The following is a 25,035-nucleotide window of genomic DNA, read 5'->3' as shown; positions in this document are numbered from 1 at the left end:
TTATACAGTGTCAAGGATTTCTCTTTCTCACTGTCCCCCCATTGAACAGATTGGAGGTATGCAAGAGGTTGGGAGGGGACACAATCAGGCAGGTGACCTGAATTAACCACAGAGATATTCCATAATATGTAACATCATGCTCAGCAAAAAACAGGGGGAGGAGGGGTTTTAGGTCAGTTAGACATCTTCTGCTTGGGAACTGTCTGGGTATCCATCTACCCATGGGAAGTGGAGAGTGATTAACTTTGCATCTCGTTTTGTTTTCTCTTTCTTCCACTTCTTCACTTATTAAATAATTTTTATCTCAACCCACAAGTTTTTCATGCTTTTACTCTTCCCCCGATCCACTGGAGGTGGAGATGGAAAAGTGAGGGACCAACTGTGTGGTGCTTAGCTGCCTACCAGGGTTAACCTATAACAAGTACTTTGGCTCCATCCTGGCTAGCAGTACCGGCACAAACCAACATTTGTGATGCCACAGTGGAACAGGCATGCTCCAGTGCCCAGCTTGGCCTGGCCCCACAGCCTGGAAGGATGAGTGAGGTGGGGGAAGCTATGCGATTCTCACCATTGCCTTGTGTCCTGGAGTGGCTGTGCTATGAGCAGACAGCACCTGCTGGGCTTGCCCGCTCCCAGCAGGGCTCTTTTTCTGTCAGCATACAAATATCCATAAGGATACGCCCAGAGAGGTTGTGCAGTCTGCCTCCTTGGAGATATTCAAAAACTGTCTGGTCATGATCCTGGGCAGACAGCTTTCGGTGGCCCTAGGGTTTGACCAGATGACCTCCTGAGGTCTCATCTAACCTCAGGTATTCTGTGATACCATGATTCTGTGAAGCCCAAATCTACTGCCATTGCAGGCCTGCCCCTCAGTGAATTCTGCATTTCCTTGTCCCTGTGGGGGGCACAGGGCAGGCCCAGGAATGGTGGCCAGGCCCAGCCACCAGCCTAGACCACAGGGCTCATCACAGTGGTGAGGAGGGTGCAAGGTCCAGATAGGAAGTCCATCCACAGGTCAGGGTCAGGACCAAGTCCTGACGGCTGGGCAGGGAAAAAATAGTGGTGAGAAGTTCTGACAAAGCTGCCCCAGCTGGACAGGCCCTTTATTTACAAGCACACATATGGGGAGAAATACTACAGTCACCTGTTTTGGACCAAACTTGTGGTTTTCAATGCATCTTTATTGATTGGCTGATTTAGCTCAAGTAATATGAACTTTATTTTACAAGAATCTGCAGCTAACCAACTCAAAAAGAAATTACCATCATTACCTTGTACAATATTGGACTAGCGCGCAAAAACAGAAGTAAATGCCACAATCCAGTTAAAAGAAACGTAAAATAACTAAATTAAAGTGTAAACTCTAAATGCAGCAAACAGCTGAGATTAGTCCCATACTTATCACTTATAAACCCATCAATGAGAGGGTAGAGGTCTGAACAATTTTAAAAAAACACCTCAGATTCCAATTAATTTCTCTCAAGTGTGCCTAAGCACAGGTTAGTTTCAGACAATACACAACCCTGTGCTTAGCAGCACATGTGAGTGAGTGGGACAGTGGCAGAGAGATGTACACCATCTGCCCCCATCTTGTCTCTCACCCTAAAAAACCTTCTGGGTCTGTTCCCTGCTTCAGAACATTCAGAACTTCCTAAAACAACAGACTGATGTAGATTTGCACCCAAACGATGTGAAAAGAGTTTGACCATTGGAAGAATGTGGGCCAGTAAGAGAGGACTGAACACTGCAGGCAGAAACTGTTTATCTGAGCTGGCAGTAGGTACAACTCATCCAGACGCATTTATTCCAGATGAACACATGATGGAACAGCAAACCTCAACTTCAGAATGAAAAACTAGATAGAAACCCACCTACTTCATCTTTTGTTCCCCCATTTTCAGTCTGTCCATTCTGACTACCCTGCCTAGATCCTTTGCACTTCCTCCCTTCTCTGCCATTCATCTGCTACTTTCCACAACACACAGTCAGTGACTCTCCTGCCCTACCATACTGCCTCCTGGACCTTCACACAGTTCTGTCAGTGACTCCCGCTCCACACTCACAGCCTGCTTTTCTGCCATGTACAACTCAGTGGAACAAGTCAGAAAAGCCTGAAATCTGATTTCCTGTTTCCCATAATCCGAGAAGCACTCATCTTGATCTCTCATTTCTGAGGAACAGAGACCTGGGATTTAACTTCTTCATGTATATATAGTAAACACTCTCAATTTATTTTGGACTCTGCCTGTCTTCTTCATCTATCTTGTTTTTTCCTCCATCCTGGTCCCTCCCCTAAATCTAGGAATGTTTACAGTAATTCAGGTCCAGTTCTCTGACTTTAGATAAAACCCCAGAACCTTCCTGAAAGTCAGCTCACTCTGCAAACCCCAGCCCCTCATCAGAGTTATGGCAGTTATGGGAAAATCTGCTGTTTGTGCCACCAGGAAGAAACTGCTTTGGCATGACAGCATAAGGCTTACACTGGACAGAATCTATCTGGTACCTTTCTAAGAACAACACTGGCTTAAAGTAATTAAATACAAAATCTACAGAGAATCTTTTCCCCTTCATGTCTAAAAGCACCTCTCTTGTGTCAGAGTGGCACTGTTGTCCAATCACAAAAAGCCAGCAAAAGACACACGGGAGGAACTGATTTCTTCTGCTTGTGCAAGTGGTGCAAGATCTGTACAGGGATGAGACATGGAAGGGAAGGCTAAGCCCAAAGGACTTCTGCTATCTTCAAATCTGCAGAAGACTGGTACAAGGACAACACTGATGGCTAATTTTCTGTGTTCACCAATAACAAGACCATTAGTAATTAATCACCCTAATGCATTGCAAGGGAGAATAGTTAGATAGCAAGAAAAGCTCTCTCACTTGTAGGTTAGCTGGGAACTGGTACAAGCTATCTAAGCAGCCTCCAGGATCCACCTACATGAATTTCACTAAGAACAAGTTGGAAGAACAGTCATGTTTGGTATACTCAGCCCTGTCTCAGAGCTGGAGTGGGCTAGTTGTTCTCATGAGGTCCTTTCTAGCCCTATGCTTGTAAGTTTAGCAGTTGGCTTCCCTGAAAAGAACAAAAGGGTTGTTTCTTTTTTTTTTTTTGTCCAGCACTTGCAATTAAAGCAATAAAGGAAAAAAAAATCCTTCCTTTTCCCCCCATCCTCTCAATCTTTATGTCTCACAGCTGAGGAGTTCTCAACCCTCAAGAATTATCTTTTCTAAAACTGCTGAAGTGACAGAAAATGCAGTAGTCTCGTAATGCTTCACAGGTAGCATCTGGTGTGAGGACTGTCAGCAGAAGACAGCCTTGTATGGGCAGGATGAAATATTTCACAGCTTGCTGAATGCTCATAGGAGTGTGGTCTGTGCCATGGGTAAGGTGTGACACGGTCAGTGTACGATACATGTTCCAGGCATGCCTTCCTCATCCAATGAAAGGGTTACACACGAATGGCCATTTCCGTCCTGTGCAGTCACTCTCCAGGAGCTCCACTGGCTTGTCTAGCAGCCTCCAGTCCTGGCTAACAGCTTCCAGCTGTGGCAACAGAAGAACTACAAACAGTGGAGTCTCCCCACTCCTCAACCCAGCACTCCTTCCCAGCATATCAGTTCACCCTTTCATTCACTGTACCCTTAACCTCCCTCCCCTCAATTAAAAAATGATGGTTATAATTAATGCATGGAAGGTGATAGCATTTGTGCATGTATTTCACTTCCAGTTCTCTTCCCCTCTTCTCAAGCATTGTCCTTCCTCCTCTCCAACACCCCTCCCCCCCCAATCAGTTCCATCAGTCCATCTCGCCTGCATGCCTGGGGGGCTGACGCTCACTTGCCATAGACGCTCTCATCACTGTAGGCCACATAGAGAAAATAGTCCTCCTCGTGGTTATCCTGCAAGGGAAGAAAGGGAGGAAGTAACAAACCATAGCCCTGTAACTCACTACATGTGAAAAAGCCCACCAGGAGATCACTGTAACAAGAAGAAGGGCTAATCCACTACATCAGAATGTGTGGAGCAATGCTCCCTGGCCACGGCTCTACCTCTACATGCAGACATGTCACATTTCTGGACACACCGGATTTACTAGAAAAGCCACAGCCAGAGTGTCCTGAAAACACACAACAGGAACAGCCCTAACTGTTGCAGACTGTGCACTGGTATGGCCTTACGGTCAGGGGGAGTGACTTGGAGAGCTTTAACATGTCAAAAATAATCTCTGCATACTTTGGTGTTTGATAAATGTGGTTATATTCATCATTTTTCAGAACACCTTGACAAGTGGCTGTCCTGTTTTATATATGGACAGTAAAACAGATGTTAATTGATTCCATAGACATAAAAAGTCTGCAGGATGCCAGAGACAGAGTCCAGATCTCAGCTCTGGACAGTTAGACATACTTTTATCCTACATGTCCAGATCTGGGTGTGCTAATCTTATATCATCTTCATTAGTTTATATACACATTGTCCAGTCATTGTCAGACACAGTGCCTGGTCAAATAAGGCTTCCAGCACCAAATTGGAGCTTTCATATTAAAAAACACCAGCACAGTCAATGGAGAAATCAAGGAGAAATCAGCTAAGATTGGCTAAGAGGAAATTTTTTTTGTATAAACAGGAAAGGTAGTGCATATGTTCTGTTTCCTGCTCCTGACACTTGTGCATCTGAAATATGGGTAAATGGTTTGTTTCAATAGCTTGTTAAAGTAGTATGACCAAAGATATAACTGCTGGGAAAACTATTCACCACCTGATATAACAACACTTTTAACTAGCAAACAATTAATTACAATTACTAGGCTCCCTGGACTCCTCCTTATAACTGCAGAACATCATTTTCCTGAAGAGATGAAGGAATATAGCCCAGGCCAAGGGCTTCCACGTTCAGGGATCTGTGGCCAAGCTGCATCTGCTGTCAGCTGAGTGGTGCACAGTTGTACTATAGCAAGGATATGTGTTCTTCTGGACACTCCAACAAAAGGAGAAAGAGATGGGCTAGGCTTACCTCATACAGCTGGCCCATGGTAGCACTGGTGGGGGGGATGGTATTATTGACAAAGAAGAACAGTGCATCCTCTGGCCTCAGGTGGATTCGCTTTCGGATTAAGAAGTAGAACTGCCCAACTAAAGAGGAACAGAGGAGAACATCTTAGATGCAGAAAGACCTTCCTTTTTAATTTATTTTTTATTTTTTTAAATTTGTTGTTTTATTTTATCCTAAACATGGTTGTTTTCTTTTGGGAAAGAAGCTGTGGAAATCAAACACTATATATAAAAAATAGTGGAAAAGGGACAATGTGGAAAAGCAAGTAGGAACTTCATGACTGTAACCACATTAGCAGCCATCCTGTTCAGTGCTGGCAAGTTCTCTATGTCATCTTAGGCCATTACATCCTCTATATCCACACCTCACCTATTATGGTAGGAAATGCTCTACTGCAGGGATTGGTGAAAAGACATTTAACTTGCTTAACCTTTGAATCCTATACATCAATAACACCTTGGAGAATATTGCCAGAGTGTAAATATATTTATAATTCCTGAAAATAAATTCCTTATTTGCTTTAGCTATTTTCCACAAAAAAAAAAAAAAAGTATTCTGCAGTCAATTTTATCCTGTAAGGAAAAAAAAAAAGAGCTGTTCCTTTAACTCATTCATGTTCTGAAATGAAAACAAAAATATACTAAATGGTCATGACCACTCAGAAAAGGAACTTTGTGTCCATGACTCCAACCATTGGTGGTGGAAAACTATGACACTCTTTCAATAACTTGTCTTTTCCTGCCACAAGGATACAGCCTCTGGCAACCTGAGCTGCAGCTAAGTCATCATTGATTGATACTTATGCTACTGCCTATGACACACAATTCAGTCATTTTCATCATAGCTAGAAGTCAGCAGTGACACGTGCATATTAGTTAAGTCACTGGCACACCTCAGACATCTCAGACAATCCTGCATGCTGATAATCCAGACTCTAAAACACGTAAATATAATGAGTATAGCTAATTAAACTGGGGTAATGATAAGATGCTTAGCTCAGCCTGCCTAGATATTTTTAGGTGATGATAGTATGAATAAAAAGCACTTCTAAAACCTTCTCACTGAAAATCAGGAAGAAAGGAGGTAGACTTTATTACCTGTGAGGTCAGAAGGTACAAGATACTTCCTTTTGTCTAGGTCGGGTACTCTGGCTTTTGGTGCTTTTTCTACAATTACCTGGTGAGACAGAAAGCAAGAGACAAGCCATGGCTATCATAAAAGGAAATGGATGAAAAAAGCATCAGTGTAAAGAGATATTACCCTTTTAGAGAGCTGGTGCCAGTGGTGCTGGCCTTTAAAAATTTCTTTAATCTATAACAAATAGACAACATTACACAACAGACAGCTGAGAAGAAGACTGCAAATCACTGACAATGGCTGTGCTGGGAACCTGGGATGTAGCAGTAAGCACAATGTGTGCTTACAAAAAAAAAAAAAAAAAAAAAAAAAAAAAAAAAAGAGATTGGAATAGGCTTAAAAATAAACTGCAATAACCAAAAAAAAAAAACCCAACCAGGTCACCTTGAAGGTCCCAATGCAGGTTAATTTTGTATGAAGGAACTAGCAGGAGGCCAATACATGAACACAAGTAAATTGAACTGTTTCCAGGTTACATTTCTAAACTGCCTGGCACAAAATCAGCCCTAGTCCCAGTAGTCCCATATCCTACTTTCCAAGCTCACCCATACTGAATGCTCTAGAATGAAGTACAGAATTAAAGAGAAACTGCGGCTTACTGTGGAAGGTTGTGGGTTTTTTTTTGGGGGGGGAGAGGAGAGGGAGCTGTTAATCCCCAATTCTTCATGTAGTTAACTTCTACCCTGAAATTCATCTCTCTTATTAAGATAATTAAGATTATTTCCCTACTTGATACAGTTATGTACATTTCCTTATTCATATAAATAAATAATAAATACAAAACTGGGTACCATCTGGATCTACTGAGACCTTTGACACAAAATACTAATCCTTATTATATGACATAGAAAAGCATAAGTTCAGCAGCTTTAAGGTCAAAGAGCAAAGAGATCTTCTGCTACATAAAAATATCTGTTACAAGAGCTAGGCAAAATGTTTACTTCTGAAGTGGGAAGAATTCCAAAGTGACTTGACTTTCTTCCATGAAAAGGCTCGGAAGCCTTTCCAGAGTTTGGAGGTATGTTTGCATGGAAACACTACGCATGTATGGAAAGGAAGTGCAGACACTGCTAGGGTTTTTTTGTACATATTTCTGAACAAGTAGAGATACATTAGATGATTCAATCTATATGGTTTGCTGTTCTGCGGAAGCCATTTTGACCATCTAAACAAGAAGTTGAATTTCCTAAATTTTCTAAGCTTTTTCATTCCACTATACCCCATAATTTAACATAATCCATATGAGACACTGTGGGACTAATTTCTAAGGCCTCCTGCTCCCATAGCCCTTTGGCAACCAAAATCAGCAGGTATGTCTGCTGTACAATAGCTGAACTGCTGTGGACTAAGACTTCTTTAGAACCAAAATGGTGTCACATCAGCAAGACACTGTCAGAGAAAAAAACACAGTGATTAGCTTGGTGTATTAGCCTGGAAAAAGTGCCATGCCAGCCAAACTCTCCTCCAGAGATGCAAGTGAATATCTGCAAAGCATGTCACATAGAAGGGATGCTGGCTTGGACTTCTCTTCACTGTGCTCCATCTGGATGCTGCCAACTAAAAAACCCTGAAAATTCTATGTTTGTTTCTGAAATAGCAGTAATCTCTGCTAGTTCAAGAACTTTAAGCACCTCAGTTAGTACAAGGCAATTGAGCTCCTTTAAGTTTGTGGTAAGAGATGTATTTCCATACAAGATGCAATTGATAAGTATTGTGAAGGGTAGCCAGTTCCACAGCCTTGCTGCACAGGTACAGGCTGAGCAGCAACAGCACTTTGCCTGTTTTCTTACCCTCAGATCCTACAGTGCAATATCTAATACAATAAATTGCAGCGGAGAAAAAATTTGAGTTCTTGCCTCTGATTTCAAGAAGAGACAAGTGGAACTTCTAGGCAGTAGCAGTGATATGACCACATTGACTCAAAAGGATGGCATGTAATTCAGTAATGTAGCTAGATAATAAGGAAAAAATGGGGGTACCTCAAGTTATGCCATGCATGAGGATGAGGTGAAAGTGCTGGGGCTTCTAAACCACTAAGAAGGATTCAAATCAAATCACCGCTGAGCTTGAGAGAGGTCTCTCTCTTGTGAAGAGCAGGTAAAGACTGGATGTGTTTTGATAGACTACCAACTGTAGTCAATGTGCCTAATAACCCAAATATCTCTTCTGAAGGTTTCTTCACACACACTGACAAACCTACAAAGAAAATCCAAACGGCAGATACAGATTATCTCCATATCTGTTGTTGCTGGGTGATGACTGTGGAAATGCGGGACTGTGCCAACATGTGCAAAATGCTGAGACATATCAGGGCACTGCAGTGTAAGCAGCCAAAGGGCCATCATCTTCAAGGATCATGCTGTTGAGAAGGGCAGAGATGGAAGTGATGCAAAGAACGTTGTCTGCTGCATTCATTTGTTCCATGGGCAGCTCTGACAACAACCTTCCCCTAGCAATCCACATCTGGGCCTCTCCATGAGGTGTTTGCACTCCTCCTCAGCTCCTTAACTTAGCTCACCTTACTATTTTGGTCCTGACTTTCTCCATAAAGCTCTGCAGATGGCCCTCTGTATTGATCTTACCTCTTGCCACACAGTATCTGGTCCTAGGCTCCCCACACAGCTCCTCCAGACACATCTATCATGATCTCCTGCATAATCTGCCATGCTGATCCTCAGTTTACAGTTTGTCTTACTCCTGACCTGCAGAGCCCTCTGTGGTCCTTGTCTCAAAAAACAGAACAGCATATACTTAATCACTGACCTGATGCATGATTAACCTGCCATGCTATGCCAGCGTCCCCCAAAACAGATGGGCAAATTGCACCCAAATTCTGACTTCCAAAAACTTCTGAAAAAATAGTCATGGGCCATTCCCAAGATGAAAAGTGATCTTGACCTCTGGTATAACTGCTCCCCCTTGCCCTTAGACTTACAGGGAAGTCTCACTTCGCTTGCACACTGTACCCCTGGGCAGTAAATCTAGGACAGACCTCTCCAGTGGGGATGGAGAGAAAGAACATTTGCAAAACGTTTATTAAAAGAGGACCAAAAAAAATTAAATAATAATATCACAACTAATCTTGCTATTTTTGTTTTGCAATTACTAGTAGTAATTATAAAGCCAGGAGTTTTCCACCAGCATTCCAAAGAGACCTATGGACCAGTTTAGCTAGAAGATGACCTTGTTTTCCAAGTGACCTTTTTTCCACAGCTTATTAAAGAGGAGGGCAGAAAGACTAAGAAGGACCATTTACTATCATTTTTTTTCTCACCTGTAAAGGAAAAGGACAGAGCAAAACCACACTGAAGTGCCAAGCGAAACGCCAGAAAATAAAAATAAAAGCAAAGCACCTGCTGACACGGGTGTACATCTTGTTTTCTGCATCTCGCTCATTGTTCTCCTCCATTTTCAGAGCGAGTGGCAAGCTCCTTCCCCACCCCCAGCCCCACGCACACAGCCTGCCATAAAAAGATGAAGGGCGATCTCGCTGCCCAGCCACTGCGGATGCCTGAAAAAAGGGAGTACGGCACCCCAGCACCCCCGCCCACCCTCACGGCCCCCGACATACGATAACCTAACAGCTATCGGTCCGCGATAAAGGGAAACGCGGTCTGGAATTAATGTCGGAACATCGCTGTAGCCGTCATCTTTACTAATCCCGTTTTTTTTTTTTTTTTTTATATCCATTTTTTCCCCTTAAAAAAGCACAGCGGCGGGCGGGGGGGATGGCGAGGGCTGCAGGGCGAGCCCGGCACACTCACGGGGACTCTGTCGGGGTATTTCTTCCGGATTTTCTCCCCTTCTTTTTTCCTGTACTCGAACGGGTGGTCCTCCTTGTACTGGAACTTCATGCTGCGGCGCTGCCGGGCTCCGCGGTGCCCTCCCGACGGCTACTGCGCTCTCAGCGAGCCCCCAGAAACGCCCCCGGCACCGCAGCCCCGAACCGAACCGAGGCGAGCCGAGGCGAGCCGATCCGTGCTGCGGGAGGAGCCGCGGCCGGCAAATGGGGCGCTGTGACGCTACTGGGAGGCACCCCGTCGTCCCCGCCCCCCCACTCGTGTTACCTTCCCCTCCCCTTGACCCACGCGTGTACCCCGCTTCCGACGTGCGGGGTGGCGGCTCGCTCCGTCTACGTTCGTTTATCGCGGGTTTTGTCTTCGGAATGAAAATAAAATAAAATAAAATAAAATAAAATAAAATAAAATAAAATAAAATAAAATAAAATAAAAATAAATAATAAAATATGGTTGAGCAACCCTGGCGTGACTCAGGGTTGTATGGGCACACACTGCACCGTGGCCGAGGCCCGGTGTCCCCACGTCATGCTGGGGTGCCTCTGCTGGCCTAAACCTGGGGAGGTCGAGCTACCCTCCTGCCCCCCGCCTGTTCTTCACTGCTTTAGGTTCTTTAGGCTGTGGGATGTAAAATGAAGAAAAAAGGGGCGGTGCTTTTTCATGGCTGTCCCTGTGGTTGTTGGCTCTGGATTCTTCTGTTTATGTTTTGTTCTCTCTCTCTGTTAAAAAACAGGGAGCAGAAAGTGTGTCACGTAACGCGCCAGACCAGATGCGCATTACAGACAGCAGATAGTAAAGGGAACTGGCTGCAAACAAGCCTGAACTGCCAGCCAATTTTAGCCCAGTTACTCAGCTGATGCGTTCTTGGAATATCTATTTTTTTTTTTCTAGCAGTGGCTAGGCTCACAATTACTTACTGACCAGCAAAAGACACAGTATTAATGAATGGATCAGCACTGTCAAATCAGCACAAAAAACTGAATGCTATTACCTTGGGCACAATGGGTGAGAGTGCATCAAATAATTATTTCATTGCATGCCTTATCCGGAGAAGCAGAACTTTTCCAAGGATGATATTTCAAGGGTGATATTTCATTTGTGCAGTGGTTTTGGTTGCAGCAATATGTGCTGAGTGGGGCAGCAGGCTGCCTTGGATGCCATAAGGCAAACCTCTAAGGCCACAGCAGTGACAGAGGTGAGAGATCCCAGGTTTCCCATATCTGATTCAACCCCATGTCAGTGCATTGGCAAGCAAGAGTAGAAAAAGACACACTTGCCATTTTGCAGGACTCTGCGTCTAGTGTGGTTAGAATGGAAAAAATCCAGATTTGAGTGGAGTCAGCTTGAAATCTGAAGAAATTGAAGAGCAAGTTGGATGTCCCTTAATGATGTCCTGTAAGGGTGCTCCTAAGGTGTGCTCCTTGGTGGTAAAAACAGGATCAGAGGAACATAAAGCCCTGGTATTTTTCTAAAAGTACTCATACAAATCCTTTAGGCTGCTCCAAGAAACTCATAATTCAGGCATTACTGGTGGCTTTATCCCGTACACTGATATGCACACCTGATTTGCCTGCAGGGTGGGGCTCAGGCTGACAACAGAGTTTAGGACACGCCTATTATAAATCCCCACAGCAGACTCACAGTGTGAGCTTGTGCCCTCTGCCTTGTAAAGAGTCATTTCACGTACTGCCTGCCACCCACTTTTGCACTCTAGAGCCCATCGTTTCTTGAACTTGGAGGTCTTTTGGTGGCACTCTCTCTACAAGCCCAGGTACACCGTGATCTCTCACACTGCACAAAGGAGATATATGGATGAAACATATTTACTTAGATGCATATATACTGATGGTGGCAGTTCCCAGAAAATCTGGTCTGCCATGGGAATACAAATGGGTATGAGTTAGAAATCTCACCTACACTTACAAATTAAGCAAGTACTGTTGGGCCTGACACCTTAAAATGCCTTTATAGTGAGAGGTGATGAATAGGCAAGTTAGGGGTGTGTTTTTTCTCACCTGAATCATGACATCTACTCTTGAAGGGATGAAGTGTGTTCCATAAGAACTCTGGCAGACATTTCAGTGCCTATAGGGTTACTACTCAGCACAGGGCTCTGTGGCCTCCTGCACATTGCAAGGACCAGCTCCAACAGGCATGTGCCAGGCTCTCTTAAGGACAGAGCAACCAACAGTGGGAATGGCATAGATGAGTGTGTTTCAGTCTTTAATAGTTCACATAAATGATGTTAGTACAGGAAGCATCATCAACTTGTTTCTGTCTGTGCTTAGACACGTGGACATTTCCCCATGGTTGCAGGTAGTGTCAGAGGATCTCAGAAGGGTGAGTCAGAAGCAAAGCATCATTTTTGTTTAGACCTGGAGAAAATGCTGGTTTTGTGGCATAGTTCTTTTCACCCATGTTTGGCCTCCTTTTTGCTTCCTAATTGCCTGCACCATAGCAGTTGCTAAGTTTACAGATCTGTTGAGAAGTAGCTGCCTTTCCTCAAGAGAAGATTTTTTATTGTTTCACCCAGGCCATCAGCCCACTGTAGCTGTTTTACAGACTGATCTCAAACTCCTGTTAATCACTGTTTCCAACTCCAGGATTATATATATATACATATATATATATACACGGATATATATATATACATATATGTATATATATATATACATGTAGCTCAGGATACTGAGCAAACATCTAGGTTGAAATTCCGTTACAAATAGGAGAAAAGTTTTGGGGTTCTTCCCTGGTCTGATGCAAAGACATGGGCCATGAGAGCATTGCTAGGTGACCTCTCCTCCCCCAACAAATCCCATGTGAGGATTACAAATCCCCTTACTGAACTTTTTCTGTCCTGATGATGCAGCCCTGAATATGCAGCCACAACACTTGCTCCTCCCACTTTCTGCTTCCTCCCCAACAGGCACTGAATTCCCAGCCTCTCCGCCGGCTCAGTAAAAACAATAACGTCACTGGCACAACGGCAGGCAGGAAGATGATACATGCAGAAGCAGTAACAAACAGCTAGGCATCTGACTTAGAGTTCTTATTAAAATGTCAGCCCATGGGCATGTGACAAACCCCACATTCTGGATCCATGTGCTAGAGGGTGGAACTGGAAATGAGGTTGGTTATTTTTCCTACACTGAACTCCAAGCACAAAGTGGTTCCCAGAGTGGCCAAACAATGAGCGCTTTCTTAACTTTGAGTGTCAGAAGAACTCTGAGCATGTAGTGTATTGCTGTGTCTGCAGATCAAGCAGGCAGAGCTTCACTTTAAAAGAGATTCCCCAAGTACTGCCAGTGCTGTAGCCATAGAAACAGGAGATAAAAATATTTACTCAGAATGCAGGGGCAGGGGGCTGCAGCCCGTGCTGTGCTACGCAGAGCTCCTGGGGCAATGCTAGGATCTCTACAGTATTCGTCTGTAAGGTGTATCTACATAACTGGCCAAAATTCCATGACTTGAACATAAAATTATCCCTGTTATTTGCCTTACGTTTTTTGAAGGTGTCATCATAGGTGGATATCTCTTGAGCCAACCCTGGAGCTGCTGTTTACTTATATCAGCCACCTGAAACTCAGGATTCCCATGGATATCTCTTTCATTAGTACCTCCACTTGGGTCCTTATTCCATTTGCAGCTCCACAGGAAGATTTTTTTTTAAATATTTTATTTTATTTTATTTTATTTTATTTTATTTTATTTTATTTTATTTTATTTTATTTTATTTTATTTTATTTTATTTTATTCTCTAGTATGCTTCACGCATATCAAAGCCTGTCTTGTCAGAAAACTTCTACTTTGTAGGCTGAATCTCAACCAAAGAAGGCATACCTGAAGTCACTTGCAATTCTGCTCTGCTGTCTGTCCATGGGCAGTTCCCCAATCCTTGCCTGACGTGTCTGTTGTATCTGCTGTGACCTGTCACCAGTTTATGCTGAATTTATAGCAGCCACAAAAACATTATGTGCATGTTGGTTCTGGGTAAGGGCACAGGGTTAGTCACTCCCAGCAAACAATGATTAACGGTGTAGATCTTTTCCTTCTAGGAAACGTCTCAATATTGTCTATGCTGAAGTCTCATCTCACTACTTAATTTTCTAAATTTTCTACAATTTCTTAATTTTCTACAGTTTCCTCAATTTTCTACAGTTTCTAAAAAGCTGCTCAAACAAAGCCTAAGATTATGTTATGAAAAACAGAACCCTTTTATTTATTTTCCAGGTATGTCCTTCTTTATTTGGGGACAGTTCATGTTCTTATTAATTTTAAATGAGGGGAAAACTGTTGCTACTTGATTTTTTTTTTTTTTTTTTTAATATTGCATAAAAGTAGTAGTTCTTAATGTTCAATAGTATTTAATGTTTATACTTCATTTTCATTCCGAAAGCATAAAAGATCCCAGAAAGCTTATTAGCCATTATAAAACAACACAGAAGATATATTCAAAAACCAGGCTCTACAGTGAGATGTAACCACCTACAATGGAGAACAAAACAGCCAAATAACTGCAAATAGCAGTACCAAGTAGTAGCTTAGCTCTGTAAATAAGCATACTATACTTTTATGGGGTGTGGTTCTGCTTTACTTATTTATTTATTTTTTCTCCCCACAAAGTACACGTGGTCTTTATTGATTAAGTCCTCATTTTTAGATTGTTTCTGGAAGAGAGAACTTTGCCAATTCATAGCAGACCTAAGAACAAGAGTAAATTGTCTCCAGTCAATGACACCTAATTTTTGCTATTAGATACTATCTCGTATCATTACCTAGAGTCTGTAGATCTGTTACTATTTTATCTATCTATCTATCTATCTATCTATCTATTTATTAATCTGGTTGTTTCATGTCCTGTAGGCTCTGAGTATCTGATTCATTGCTAGAGTTATAAATATTTTCTCTGAAATTGCTCATCTGAAATCACTTTAGTAGGAAACTATCCCTTAACAAGTGAAGTTATGTCTATCATTATTGTCACATTATTTGATCTCTTGCCAGCAAAAAAGCCTTGAGGTGTCTGCTCTACTATGTTACAATTAAGTGTGAGACATGCGAAGAAGAATGTGAGCAGATGGAAAAGTGCAGGAGAGTTAGACTATACTGGCTCTGTTCAGGGGAAATAAATTAGCAGGTAATACCCAGCTCTGGGTACAAGTGACATGTAACTTTTTCCTTGAAACGGAGAAAAAGGAGATAGTAAAGGTTATGTGCTGTGGAGGAAGGGGAAATCAAGAATTTTAAATCTTCCCTTTTTATTGCACATCTTATCAAAATTACAGTGTAATTATTATTTAAAATTCTTAAAAACTGTTAATTCCTGTTCTACTAGTCATGGGAGGAATTCCAGCAGCAGGATTGCTGCCCTGTGGAGCACGTCTGCCATCTCATGTTAAATGCACGCACAGCTCAGCTCTCAGCCGCCTGTGTTCACAGGCAGGAAGAAAGGGGTGGAGGCAGTGGGGGAATGGTATGTTCCAAGTGGAAACGATTGTGAAGACTTCCAGGAAATTTCTGGTCTTGATAGTGCTTGACACATGTTCAGCCAATTCAAATGTCTCTGTTTGCTTCAGGCTTTGACTGTATAGTAAACAAGAGCCTTCCAGGAAATGCTCTGCAGCTTGCTGGAGAAGTCAGTCTTAAACTGGACTTCAGAGACCAGCTGATGAAATAGGTCACACTATTAGATGTTTCACAAACAGTTACTCTTATTTCAAATGTGTCGTAGAGCAGGAAAGACATAACCTTATATGTCATTTATTTTATTCTAGATTATCATTCATTAATGGTACAATTAGCTAACAACTATGTAATTCAGGAAAAAGTTCATGATCTAGGAAATCGAGACCCTCTTTCAATTCTCTTATTGGATATAAAATTTCTGTGACTGGGCAAGGTCTAGGACATCATCAAAGATGTTTTGGTTTTTCAGTTCTGCTTTATGTTGTCCCTGAAGGTATCTTAGCAACCTTCTCTAAATTCCTTTCTAAAGTTTTCCATGGTTTTAATTTCAACAGCAGTTATGTTCCTAAACACATTTGGCAACCTGGTTCTTTCTCTTAACTACAAAATGATCACGTTTCTGTATTTCACAGGAGTATTGTGAAGATCAACATTATTATAGCAGGAAGGGCTGTGCAGGCACTTCAAACAGATGTGAAGTCAATGACCTGTGCATTCATATCAACATCAACACACACATGCAGTTAATTCATGACTGCTTATTATTTGATATTGGATGTTTCTTATTCTTTAATGTTTTTGGTTGTTGAACCTGGGATAGAGAAAATACCAATGTAATTCTGCTGCCACCCTGTCATGATTCCCTAGTCCAAGGAACATTTAGAGATAGTCCATAACTATGCTCATCCAAACAGTTTGATGAATATTTCTGGATGATTCAACACCTCTATGTGGATCAGGAAAGACTTGCATATTATCTCTATCTGAGAAATGGCTTAAATCTTTTAGATGATCTTATTTAGCTTGATTTGCTTTTGACTACAACAGTAGGAATAACTGATATATGATATAATATGAAGCTAAATGAATTATGATTGAATTTTATTTCAGCAGTAGTGTTCCTGCACCTCCCATTGTTTGATATGTTATCACAGGTTTATGTTATCATAGGTTTAATTCAAATGCCAGAGCTTGTGACTGCTATTTCAGAATTGCTATACATCCTATTCAGGACCAGACAGTGCGCAGTGTATAAATCATTTAGGGAACTGCACTGCACATGCTACTAGTGTATCCTATCATTTTCTTACATGCATATTGTATTCCTACACAGGTCTTTTTTATTAAAAAAAAAAATGCTGTGAATTGTTGGTACTTTTCTATAGTTTGGTTTTATTACTGCATAGTAAGTCCTTTTCACATTTTTGTTTTTCCTGGTATGAAAAGCTCTGCCATCTCCAGGAATCTTAGGCTGGAGGCAAGTACAATGAGGTAGCATCTGCCATCTCCCTGTAGGTCTCCAGCACCAGCGTGCAAAGTATCTCAGCACCTTGATCCTGCTACCTCTTTGATTGTACATGCAAAATGCGATTCTAATGACATCTGTGTGTAATAAATGGACCTGGGGAATGCCAATGGGTGATTATCTCAAGGAGGTATCAAAAGGAACCATCAAAATATGCTGGATCTTGAACTGTTTGGAACTTTAGTATCTTTTTTTTTTTGCCTTTGTCATTAGACTAAGGAGTTTAATCTGGTAATCCTAGTCCTGCCCAGAAGAACTAGCCTCTGAATGAAATCATTCTCTATTTTACTGTCATTCACTAAACACAAGCACTAGCGTCCTGGGAGGGCTGGCAGGGCATCCTTGACCTCAGCAGATGTTTGCAGTTTTGCTTTGGGCACAGGATCCACATCTGTCACTTTCTGTCCGGCCTTGGCAACTGTGAACCTGCTCATGCGTAGAGCTTCCTCGTAGACTGGAGGGGTGTCGGATGCCGAGAGAGGTGATGTTCCCTGCACAGTGTTATGGGAGTGTGCCACTGCTAGTATTCTCCTGGCAGCAGGTCCAAATACCGAATGGAGAGCTGGAAGGGAGGACACAAATCCATTTGCCTCATCCTGAAAGTACCACACAATTAGAGCACAGTGCACAGGCTTTTCTGTCCCCATAGCCTAAATATTTTCCTTTCCTACCCTTTCATCCTGCCCTAAAGGGAAGAATGAAGCCCCCTTAGCAATATCCCATAATTGCTCCTTCATCAAATGGCACTAAGGCCCCTGTAGCTGCCCTTAGTTCACCCAAGCACGTCTTACAACCAATTCACCATCTGACCATATTTGCTACATGAGGCTTTTTGAGCACCTTAATTTATAGTATTTACAGATGCCACTTTCCCAGCATCCTGCCTGGGATTTCCCTCTGTCAGCCCATTGGGGGACCTTGAGATGCCCCACCCTGGGCTTTTCACAGTACATTCCTTCACAGTAGGTTGTACTGAGGTCCCCAGCCTCTGTCAAAGCTAACTCACAGGTAATGGTATTCTGGAGGGTGCTGTCATGATCAAAAGCAATGACGGTGACCTCGTAGGGCTGAGGACCAGATTCGTCCCCTCCTTGATGGCAATGAAAACAGCATCTCATGCAGACAGAAACCAGGCCACACAGAAGAAGCAGTCCACCAATCACAACCACCAGCCTGGAAGGGGAGAGAAAACAGAATTTGAGCAGAAAAAATCTTGTTTAGAGAGGTCATATTAAGATCTCTCCCTGCTTAAAGCAGGGCTAATATCAAAGCTAGACACAATTATTTGGGGCTTTGTCCAGCAGAGTTTGGACTGTCTGTGGTGATGGAGATCCCATCCTTTCAGGCACCCATTCCAGTGCAGCATCATCCTTAGGGTAAACATTTTTTATTCTATCTGACCTTCTACCTAATTTTCTGTATGATCAGAACTTCCCTGGATGCAGCTTGGCCCATGGTCCTGAATCTTTAAGTTGTGCAACTTTGAGAAAACTCTGTCTCTGTCTTCTTTTCAGATACACTTCAGCTTGTGGAAATCTGCAGTTACGTCCCTTCCTCCCTGCCTCTTAGCCTCCTCCAGTCTGGACAGACCTAGTCCTTTCAGCCCCTCCTCACACATTGTGTCCCCTGATTATTTTGTTGGCTTTCCAGGAGCCTTGCTCCAGTTTATCAATTCTTCTTTTGTACTGGGGGAGCAAAGCTGGACTAAATAAGCCAGAAGTGTCCTCATGGAGAGGAAAATCATACCTCTCAATCTGCTGACTACAATCTTACTAATGCAGCCTTGTAGATGTCTGACAACTGCTGCCCTTTTTAATCCCATCCTTAATTACTAAGGAAACGGACTGAAATTAGTAAAAAGATGAGCCTTTTAAAAGGCATACAGTGACATGAAGGCTTTATTAATATTGTGCTTGCAACTATATATGGAATAAAAAGGAGGCCTGTGGTGGCAAGTCAATGTTTGCCAAAGACAATGCAATGTCTAGGGGTTGGCTTGCTACTGCTGCAGAACATTAGAAGGTGTAAAGGGAATGCAGGGGGTAGCATCACCCTTTAGTGAGTTACAAGATCACATTTAATCCCACCATTTGCTACTGGAATTGTCCAGTGATACAGATCTTTAAAGTAATCATATGTCATCTTACCAGATATACCACAGATGGACCCACTCTGTACCTGAACAGCTGAGAAAAAGAGATACAAAAAGTAGTTAGACATAGAACAACAAATAAATGGAAAGATCCCCACTGTATCCTCTTCCAGCTTCCCTCACACTCCTGTGTTACACTGCAGCTTGTAAATGACAGAAAATATGAGAAAAACACAGTATTTCATGTAGGAGGCAGTTGCCCAACCTCATCGATCTTGTCAGATGAGTTTCCCTTCTGTTTTGCTTTATCTCTTAGTTGTTCCCCTGATATTTGTGCCTGACCAATTTGGTTTGCAAACCTTAGGAACTGCATCATGTTATAATTTCTCAACTTTCTTTCTTTTTTTCACAATTCAGTTTGACCAATGCTATGTTTTACTTTTTTTTTTTTTTCTTCTGACTTTCTCATTGATTTTTTTCTGTCCCTGTGAGTACATTTTAGATACTGTGTTGTATGTTCCTTTAGTTTCAGTCAGTTGAACTGTCTGTACATTTTTAAAGATTTAGTCAAAACAGAATCCTAGTAGGACATTTTCCACATTTGTTTTAGAATGGAACAGAATGGAATGGAACGGAATGGAACGGAACAAAACAGAACAGAACAGAACAGAACAGGATAGAATAGAATTCACTGCAATAGTTCAGTTGGAAGGCATCTTCAAAGGTCATTGTGTCTAACTGCCCTCTTCAGGGCTAAACAAAAGTTTAAGCATATTAATAAGGTCATTGTCCAAATGGTTCTTGAATACTGACTGTCACGGGGCATCAAACAGCTCTCTAGGAAGTATGCTCCAGTATTTGACCACCATCATGGTAACGAAAATTTTCCAGATATCCAGCCTGAACCTCTCCTGGCACAGCTTTGTGCCATTCCTGTATGCCCTTCACTTGTCTTGTTTTCTGTTATTCTTACAAATAACACCACCATTCAGCAAAGAAATATATTTTAAAAACAAGTTTTTAAGGAAAGGTTAATTACAAATGCATAATCTCAGCTAATCAAAATTACACCAGAACACTATTAATCGTTAGAGTTATCCAAATAGGGATCAGAAACAGTACTGCATGATGAATATGTTGAATAGGTAGCAACCAATACACTTAAACTTCAAAGCAATGGGCATTTTATGTAAGTTTTCAGTAGTCAAAATGAAAGTAAGCTTTTCTGGAAAATGTCTGTCACCATGTTATTAACACTGATGTCCACTACTAACTTTGACCTTCACAGTTTTCTTAAAAGAGTGCAAGATCTCCAAATACTCACAATTCAGCATTGAGACACCCTTCCTCGCCCCTCACTTGGGGGAACTAGAAGGAGAAAAACAAATAAGATATGCAACATTTGTTTCTGTCACCATAGACAGTTACCTGTCTGAATTTCCTATGGAAAGGTCTCGCTGTTATCTTCAAAAATTTCCCTGTATATTCTGCTGTAGACTTAAAGTTACTGTGATGGCAACTTCACCATTTCGCATCTTAACTTCACATAGTCAATAAAATCCTATTTAACATTGTTTCCAGCACAGACTCCAACTTCCCTTTGCACTCACCACAAGTTTCCCTTTTCCCTTATATGTAGCTATGCCATACTACAGATGTAAATCCTTCTCCATGCTCAAATATTGGGAGTGTATATATATGGGGAATACATATTACACTCACATCAATTTGAATTTGTCTCTGTCTCTCCAGCACTCCTACCCTTCTCATTCTTCTGTCTTGGGTAACCTGACCTCTGCGTTATCATCCCTGGAATAACAGCAATTATTCTTCTCTTCTGCATTTGATATGCCCAATTATTTCTAGTATAACAGAAATTCCTGTTATTATCAATTGCTAACAGCTGTCCAGCTTTCCAAGGTAACTCCACAACTAAGTAGAGACCATATGAAAAGGGACTGAACTTGGTGTGACTTACCCATAAGAAACACCCTAAAACAAAGCAGATCATGACAAGGCTATGCATCCTGAAGGGGTGCTTCTGTGGCCTCTTGCTGGCTCAAGCTACTCGGTGACTTTTCTTCTTGTTAGATTCTGTTCATCCTCACCTATTCACTGATTAGAATAAAGAGCACACTCCTCGTATGTTGAATCCAGTCTCTTCCCACTCTACCTCTTTCAATCTGCCTCTGGGTCTGTCCTTTGTCTCTACTTCTCGGGCTTTTGTTTTTACTCTTCTGTTCTCTGTCACCGACAACTCCTGTTTGGTTCTGCCTGTCACCTTTCGTTATTTTCTTGATGTGCTTCTTCCTCTCTTTTGAAGGGTTCTCTGAAACCTTCCAGTCAGATCAGGAGAAAAGCGGTACTTAGGAGTTCTTACTTTAGATGTTGAACTAGTTCAATGAAGGGCATCAAGAGATCTCTGCAGATCTGAACCTTCTCTTCTGTGAGCAGAAAGGGTCTGAGTTTGTTCATTACAAATTATTCCTCTCCCCGCCCCTACCCTGAGGGGAGTGGGTTGAAGGTCATGTTACTGACCTGTTTAAATGTGTATCAGATTCTTCTCCCTCCTCCAGTAATTTTTCTGCCCCTTACCAATTCAGATTCAACCTATTGACTTTATCCATGTGATCAATGTCTAGAGTGTGTTACAACTGGGAAGTTCCTGCTAGGTGAAAGAGCTTGCAATATAATAAATAATTGTGCACATATATGTGCATATACTATGCCTCCTGGATCTTCCACTTTAAGGCTCTGCCATTATGCCTGTTACCTGGTAGTCTCCTGCTATGTCAGTCCTGCAACTATCAGTCTGCTTACTTCTCTCTCACAGGTCCCACTCTTGAATGTCCTGCGTGGCCAGCCAAATTTCCCCAAATACTTTGCATCATAGGGGATACATGTTAATTCTCCTATCTGGATACAATAAGTCCTGCAATTAGTTAAATTAGAAGGTTCCATTCGACAACCTGTTAATGTTCTTTACTTTGTAGAGCTGCTTTGGATTTCTGTTACTGCTTATGACTAGTCAGAATATGATTACTTGCGTAAAATTGTGTTCATGTTCTCTTTCTCTTTTGAATAGCTAAAACAGAAAAAAATGTTCAGTAATAATGTTACTATTTGTGTTTGGGAACCACCTGGGACTGGTGTATAAGTATATGTTAAGGGCAGGATAGCAACTAGAGAGACTTGTTGTTCCATGTTGCAATCACATTAAGCTGGTGAATCATTAGCCTTGGTGATGCATTTTAGAGTTGCAGAGCAGAACCAATTAATTCATGAACATAATGCACAGTTACAAGGCAGGCTAAAAAACATTTACCGTGCTCCAATTATAAAAGTAGTGGTGCAGTGTAAACATTCCTTAGCATCATTCTCTGTCTCTTTCTCTCTCTCATTGCTTTTGTTTCTAAATTAGTTTACTACTGGAAGAATGTTTCTGCATCCTGGTGGACAAATAAGAAATATAGAAACATGAGCTAACAGCTTCCTGTTTATGTGGGAAGTGGACAATATTATTTTTTTCTCTTTCTCCTTAAACTCTTTTGTGTATTATAAGAATTTTAGTGGAAGATCTCTGCCAATCACAAGGGTGGTAGAACTGTAAAATAGCTTTTCTTGTATGTACAACTTTAAAAACTGTTAGAATAAAATGTAGAAAAGAAGAGCAAATGATTAATGTTTTTCAGGGGATTTTTTGCTCATAATTCAAAAGATTACCAGTTGATTTTTAGCTGAAATTCAGTCTCATAAGAATTTCAAATTCTAGAAAGACCAAACTGAAGAAATATCAGATAGAGTGGTAAAAAGAAATCTAATGAAAAAGCATCAGTGTAGCATGAAGATCTGACCCATCCAAAAGCATACCATAACTCACTCTTGCTGAATTTCATTGATCATTCTTTTTCTATTTATATGGCATTGCCATCAATACTGTGTTTCTAGTAACCTGTCTGTGGCCCTGTCATCCAACAATGATTTCAATTTCTGCACTTTCCCTTGATATTTTGCCTCAGTCATCTCTATATTTTATTTGTCTTTGCTTGAATTTATTATTTTATTTTATTATTGAAGTAAAAGTTGTCGTTCATATTTTCCCTTAGCACCTTTCAGACGGTTCTAAAAATGTGATCAGACTCTTACAGAATTACTAAAACAAACAAAAATGTCCCATCACTGACTTTTCATTGTTCTTTGACATAGTTTAAAATCTAATAGTCCATGCAACAGTAAACTATGTGATTTCCACATATCTTTCCTTGGATTCTAGAGAAAGCAGATCTGAGTGTGGGCAGAAGATACTCTTGTCCTGTCTCAGCTATCCTGTTCTGGTTGTATCAGGGGATGGATGTCAAGCCTGTTTTTTATTTCTTAGTTAGCATGATTTTAACTGGGAGTAAAACTTCTTAAAGCATGGAAAAAGGGCTGCTGTACTGCTTACTCTTGGAAATCTTTCAGAAGTTGCTGTTTGATCCCTCTTATTCTTCCAATGAGTATTCCACTAAAGCCAGCTTGATTAGTCATACCCAATACTTCTCCAGGGATATTTAGAAATGTAAAATGCAGAAGACATTTGGGACTCATGAGGGCCCCTGATACCATTGCTGGTGTAGCCAGACATCATGAAGATTTTTATATATTTTACAATGGATGATTATAATCCAAAAGGGTTCTGTCACTTGTGAAACAAAACTGTATCTTTATCAAATGAACGAGGTGCAAAGGAGCAGAACACTTCCACATTTCATGTTCCTTCCACTGATGGCATAATGGTTGTTGAGAGAAGGTATGACAGAAGATTCAGAAGCACCATCTCACTGGGGACAGGCCAAGACACTCCTGGAAATTAACACCTATTGGCCTCTCTGTGTCTTCTGCCCAGATGCTGGGGCCTAAGTTACTGTACTCATTTCTTCCACTCTGAGATAAAAGTTTGGGATTCTATGCTACTTGGTGCTCTTCCTCTGTCACAGAGATTCACAGATGGTGAGGCCAGCAGTTCTTGAGCTGTGTGCAGCAGTGCCACATGCAATAAAACAGAAGGTTCAGGTTTCATTCCTGCCTTTTTTTCTGCAGACATAGAAATACTGGTAAACTTGATAAGCTTCTCCATCATACTACCAGCACTTAGTGTTCTAGAGACCATGGGGCAAACTCTCAAGCTGATGGGTGGCTCTTCCTTGGATGCAGTGGCAACTCCTAGCACAATGACTTGCTACTGTGCTCTGTTAGTTGTTCTTGCTAAAAGGAGGGAATTGTGATGTGTCATATGTGACTGCCTAGGCTGCTTCTAGGCCTGAGATAGGAAGGACAGCTGGGAAACTTTTTCATGTTCCAGGAATGGGCAATGGCTTTGACAAACCTATGTGCTACCCCATCAGGACAACTGAGATGTGATCATAAACAATAAGCAAAGGAATAGTTCCCACTTAATTTTACCTCCATTCCTACTCATAGCAAGTAAGACTGGGGAGCCATTTTGGCTACCTTTTCTGAATATTAATCACCGGAGAATAAAGCCAGGAAACAAATGTTCCTGATGCTGAAAAACTTCAAGGAATAGTTTAGACATAATCCAAAATTAACATCAGTTCCCTTTTAACTCTTGTCTTCCTTCTTTTTCTTTCTACAGAAAGGGTGCAGTCCCCAGACTGGGTAACTACGCATTTGTTCCATTAATTGAAAACTGGAGATTTCCGTGCCCCATTGCAATCTGCATACACAGGAGAGTTAAATACTATTCCATGAATCCATTTTAGAAGCTTCTGCTGCGTGTAAATAACCCTGGCACCTCTGTGTCATGAAGTCCTTGAGAATGCGCAAAAAAAACCCTTCTGACTTCTATATGAATCACTCTATCAACTCCCAGTGACACTGAGCATATATCTTATCCCAGCCAGAACCTAAGCTCTGTTTCTTCTGTGGAATCAACCCAACCTTTGATTTCTCCTGTAGCCTTCAGAA

General features: G+C 41.6%; 2 protein-coding genes across 3 annotated transcripts; both read right to left on the bottom strand.

Annotated features, from left to right (window-relative positions):
• Positions 1–1,160: 1,160 nt before the first annotated feature.
• GABARAPL1 (GABA type A receptor associated protein like 1) lies at positions 1,161–10,228 on the bottom strand. 2 transcript variants are annotated; one of them, XM_082783960.1, is made up of 5 exons: positions 9,953–10,228; positions 6,149–6,227; positions 5,013–5,131; positions 3,836–3,897; positions 1,161–3,558 (listed from the first exon to the last, which is right to left on the bottom strand). In XM_082783960.1, the coding sequence occupies exons 1-5, from the start codon at positions 10,040–10,042 to the stop codon at positions 3,528–3,530; spliced, it is 381 nt and encodes a 126-aa protein (XP_082640086.1). In that variant the 5' UTR covers positions 10,043–10,228; the 3' UTR covers positions 1,161–3,527. The 2 variants fall into 2 exon arrangements, with proteins under 2 accessions (XP_082640086.1, XP_082640085.1); XM_082783959.1 differs by having other exon boundaries at positions 1,161–3,541; positions 9,953–10,226.
• A 3,604-nt stretch (positions 10,229–13,832) lies between these two features.
• TMEM52B (transmembrane protein 52B) lies at positions 13,833–21,498 on the bottom strand. The gene is made up of 5 exons (XM_082773289.1): positions 21,047–21,498; positions 20,393–20,436; positions 19,124–19,162; positions 17,983–18,149; positions 13,833–17,538 (listed from the first exon to the last, which is right to left on the bottom strand). The coding sequence occupies exons 1-5, from the start codon at positions 21,092–21,094 to the stop codon at positions 17,288–17,290; spliced, it is 549 nt and encodes a 182-aa protein (XP_082629415.1). The 5' UTR covers positions 21,095–21,498; the 3' UTR covers positions 13,833–17,287.
• Positions 21,499–25,035: the final 3,537 nt, after the last annotated feature.

The sequence above is a fragment of the Aythya marila genome (genome assembly GCF_965140915.1).
Source record: "Aythya marila genome assembly, chromosome: 1".
Taxonomy (NCBI): Eukaryota; Metazoa; Chordata; class Aves; order Anseriformes; family Anatidae; genus Aythya; species Aythya marila.
Note: the sequence above shows the minus strand (reverse complement) of the source record. Positions and strands in the feature narration are given on the sequence as shown.

Bases quoted from the DNA above. Each gene is read 5' to 3' on its own strand.
- GABARAPL1 (XM_082783959.1), bottom strand. From the start codon at position 10,042: ATGAAGTTCCAGTACAAGGAGGACCACCCGTTCGAGTACAGGAAAAAA. The intron at 5,132-6,148 runs GTAATAAAGTCT...GTTCCTCTTTAG, and splicing joins TGTACCTTCTGACCTCACAG to TTGGGCAGTTCTACTTCTTA. The intron at 3,898-5,012 runs GTAAGCCTAGCC...CTTCCCTTGCAG, and splicing joins CCATGGGCCAGCTGTATGAG to GATAACCACGAGGAGGACTA.
- TMEM52B (XM_082773289.1), bottom strand. From the start codon at position 21,094: ATGCATAGCCTTGTCATGATCTGCTTTGTTTTAGGGTGTTTCTTATGG. The intron at 20,437-21,046 runs GTAAGTCACACC...TTCTCCTTCTAG, and splicing joins TTTTAGGGTGTTTCTTATGG to TTCCCCCAAGTGAGGGGCGA. The intron at 18,150-19,123 runs GTAAGATGACAT...CTCCCCTTCCAG, and splicing joins GTCCATCTGTGGTATATCTG to GCTGGTGGTTGTGATTGGTG.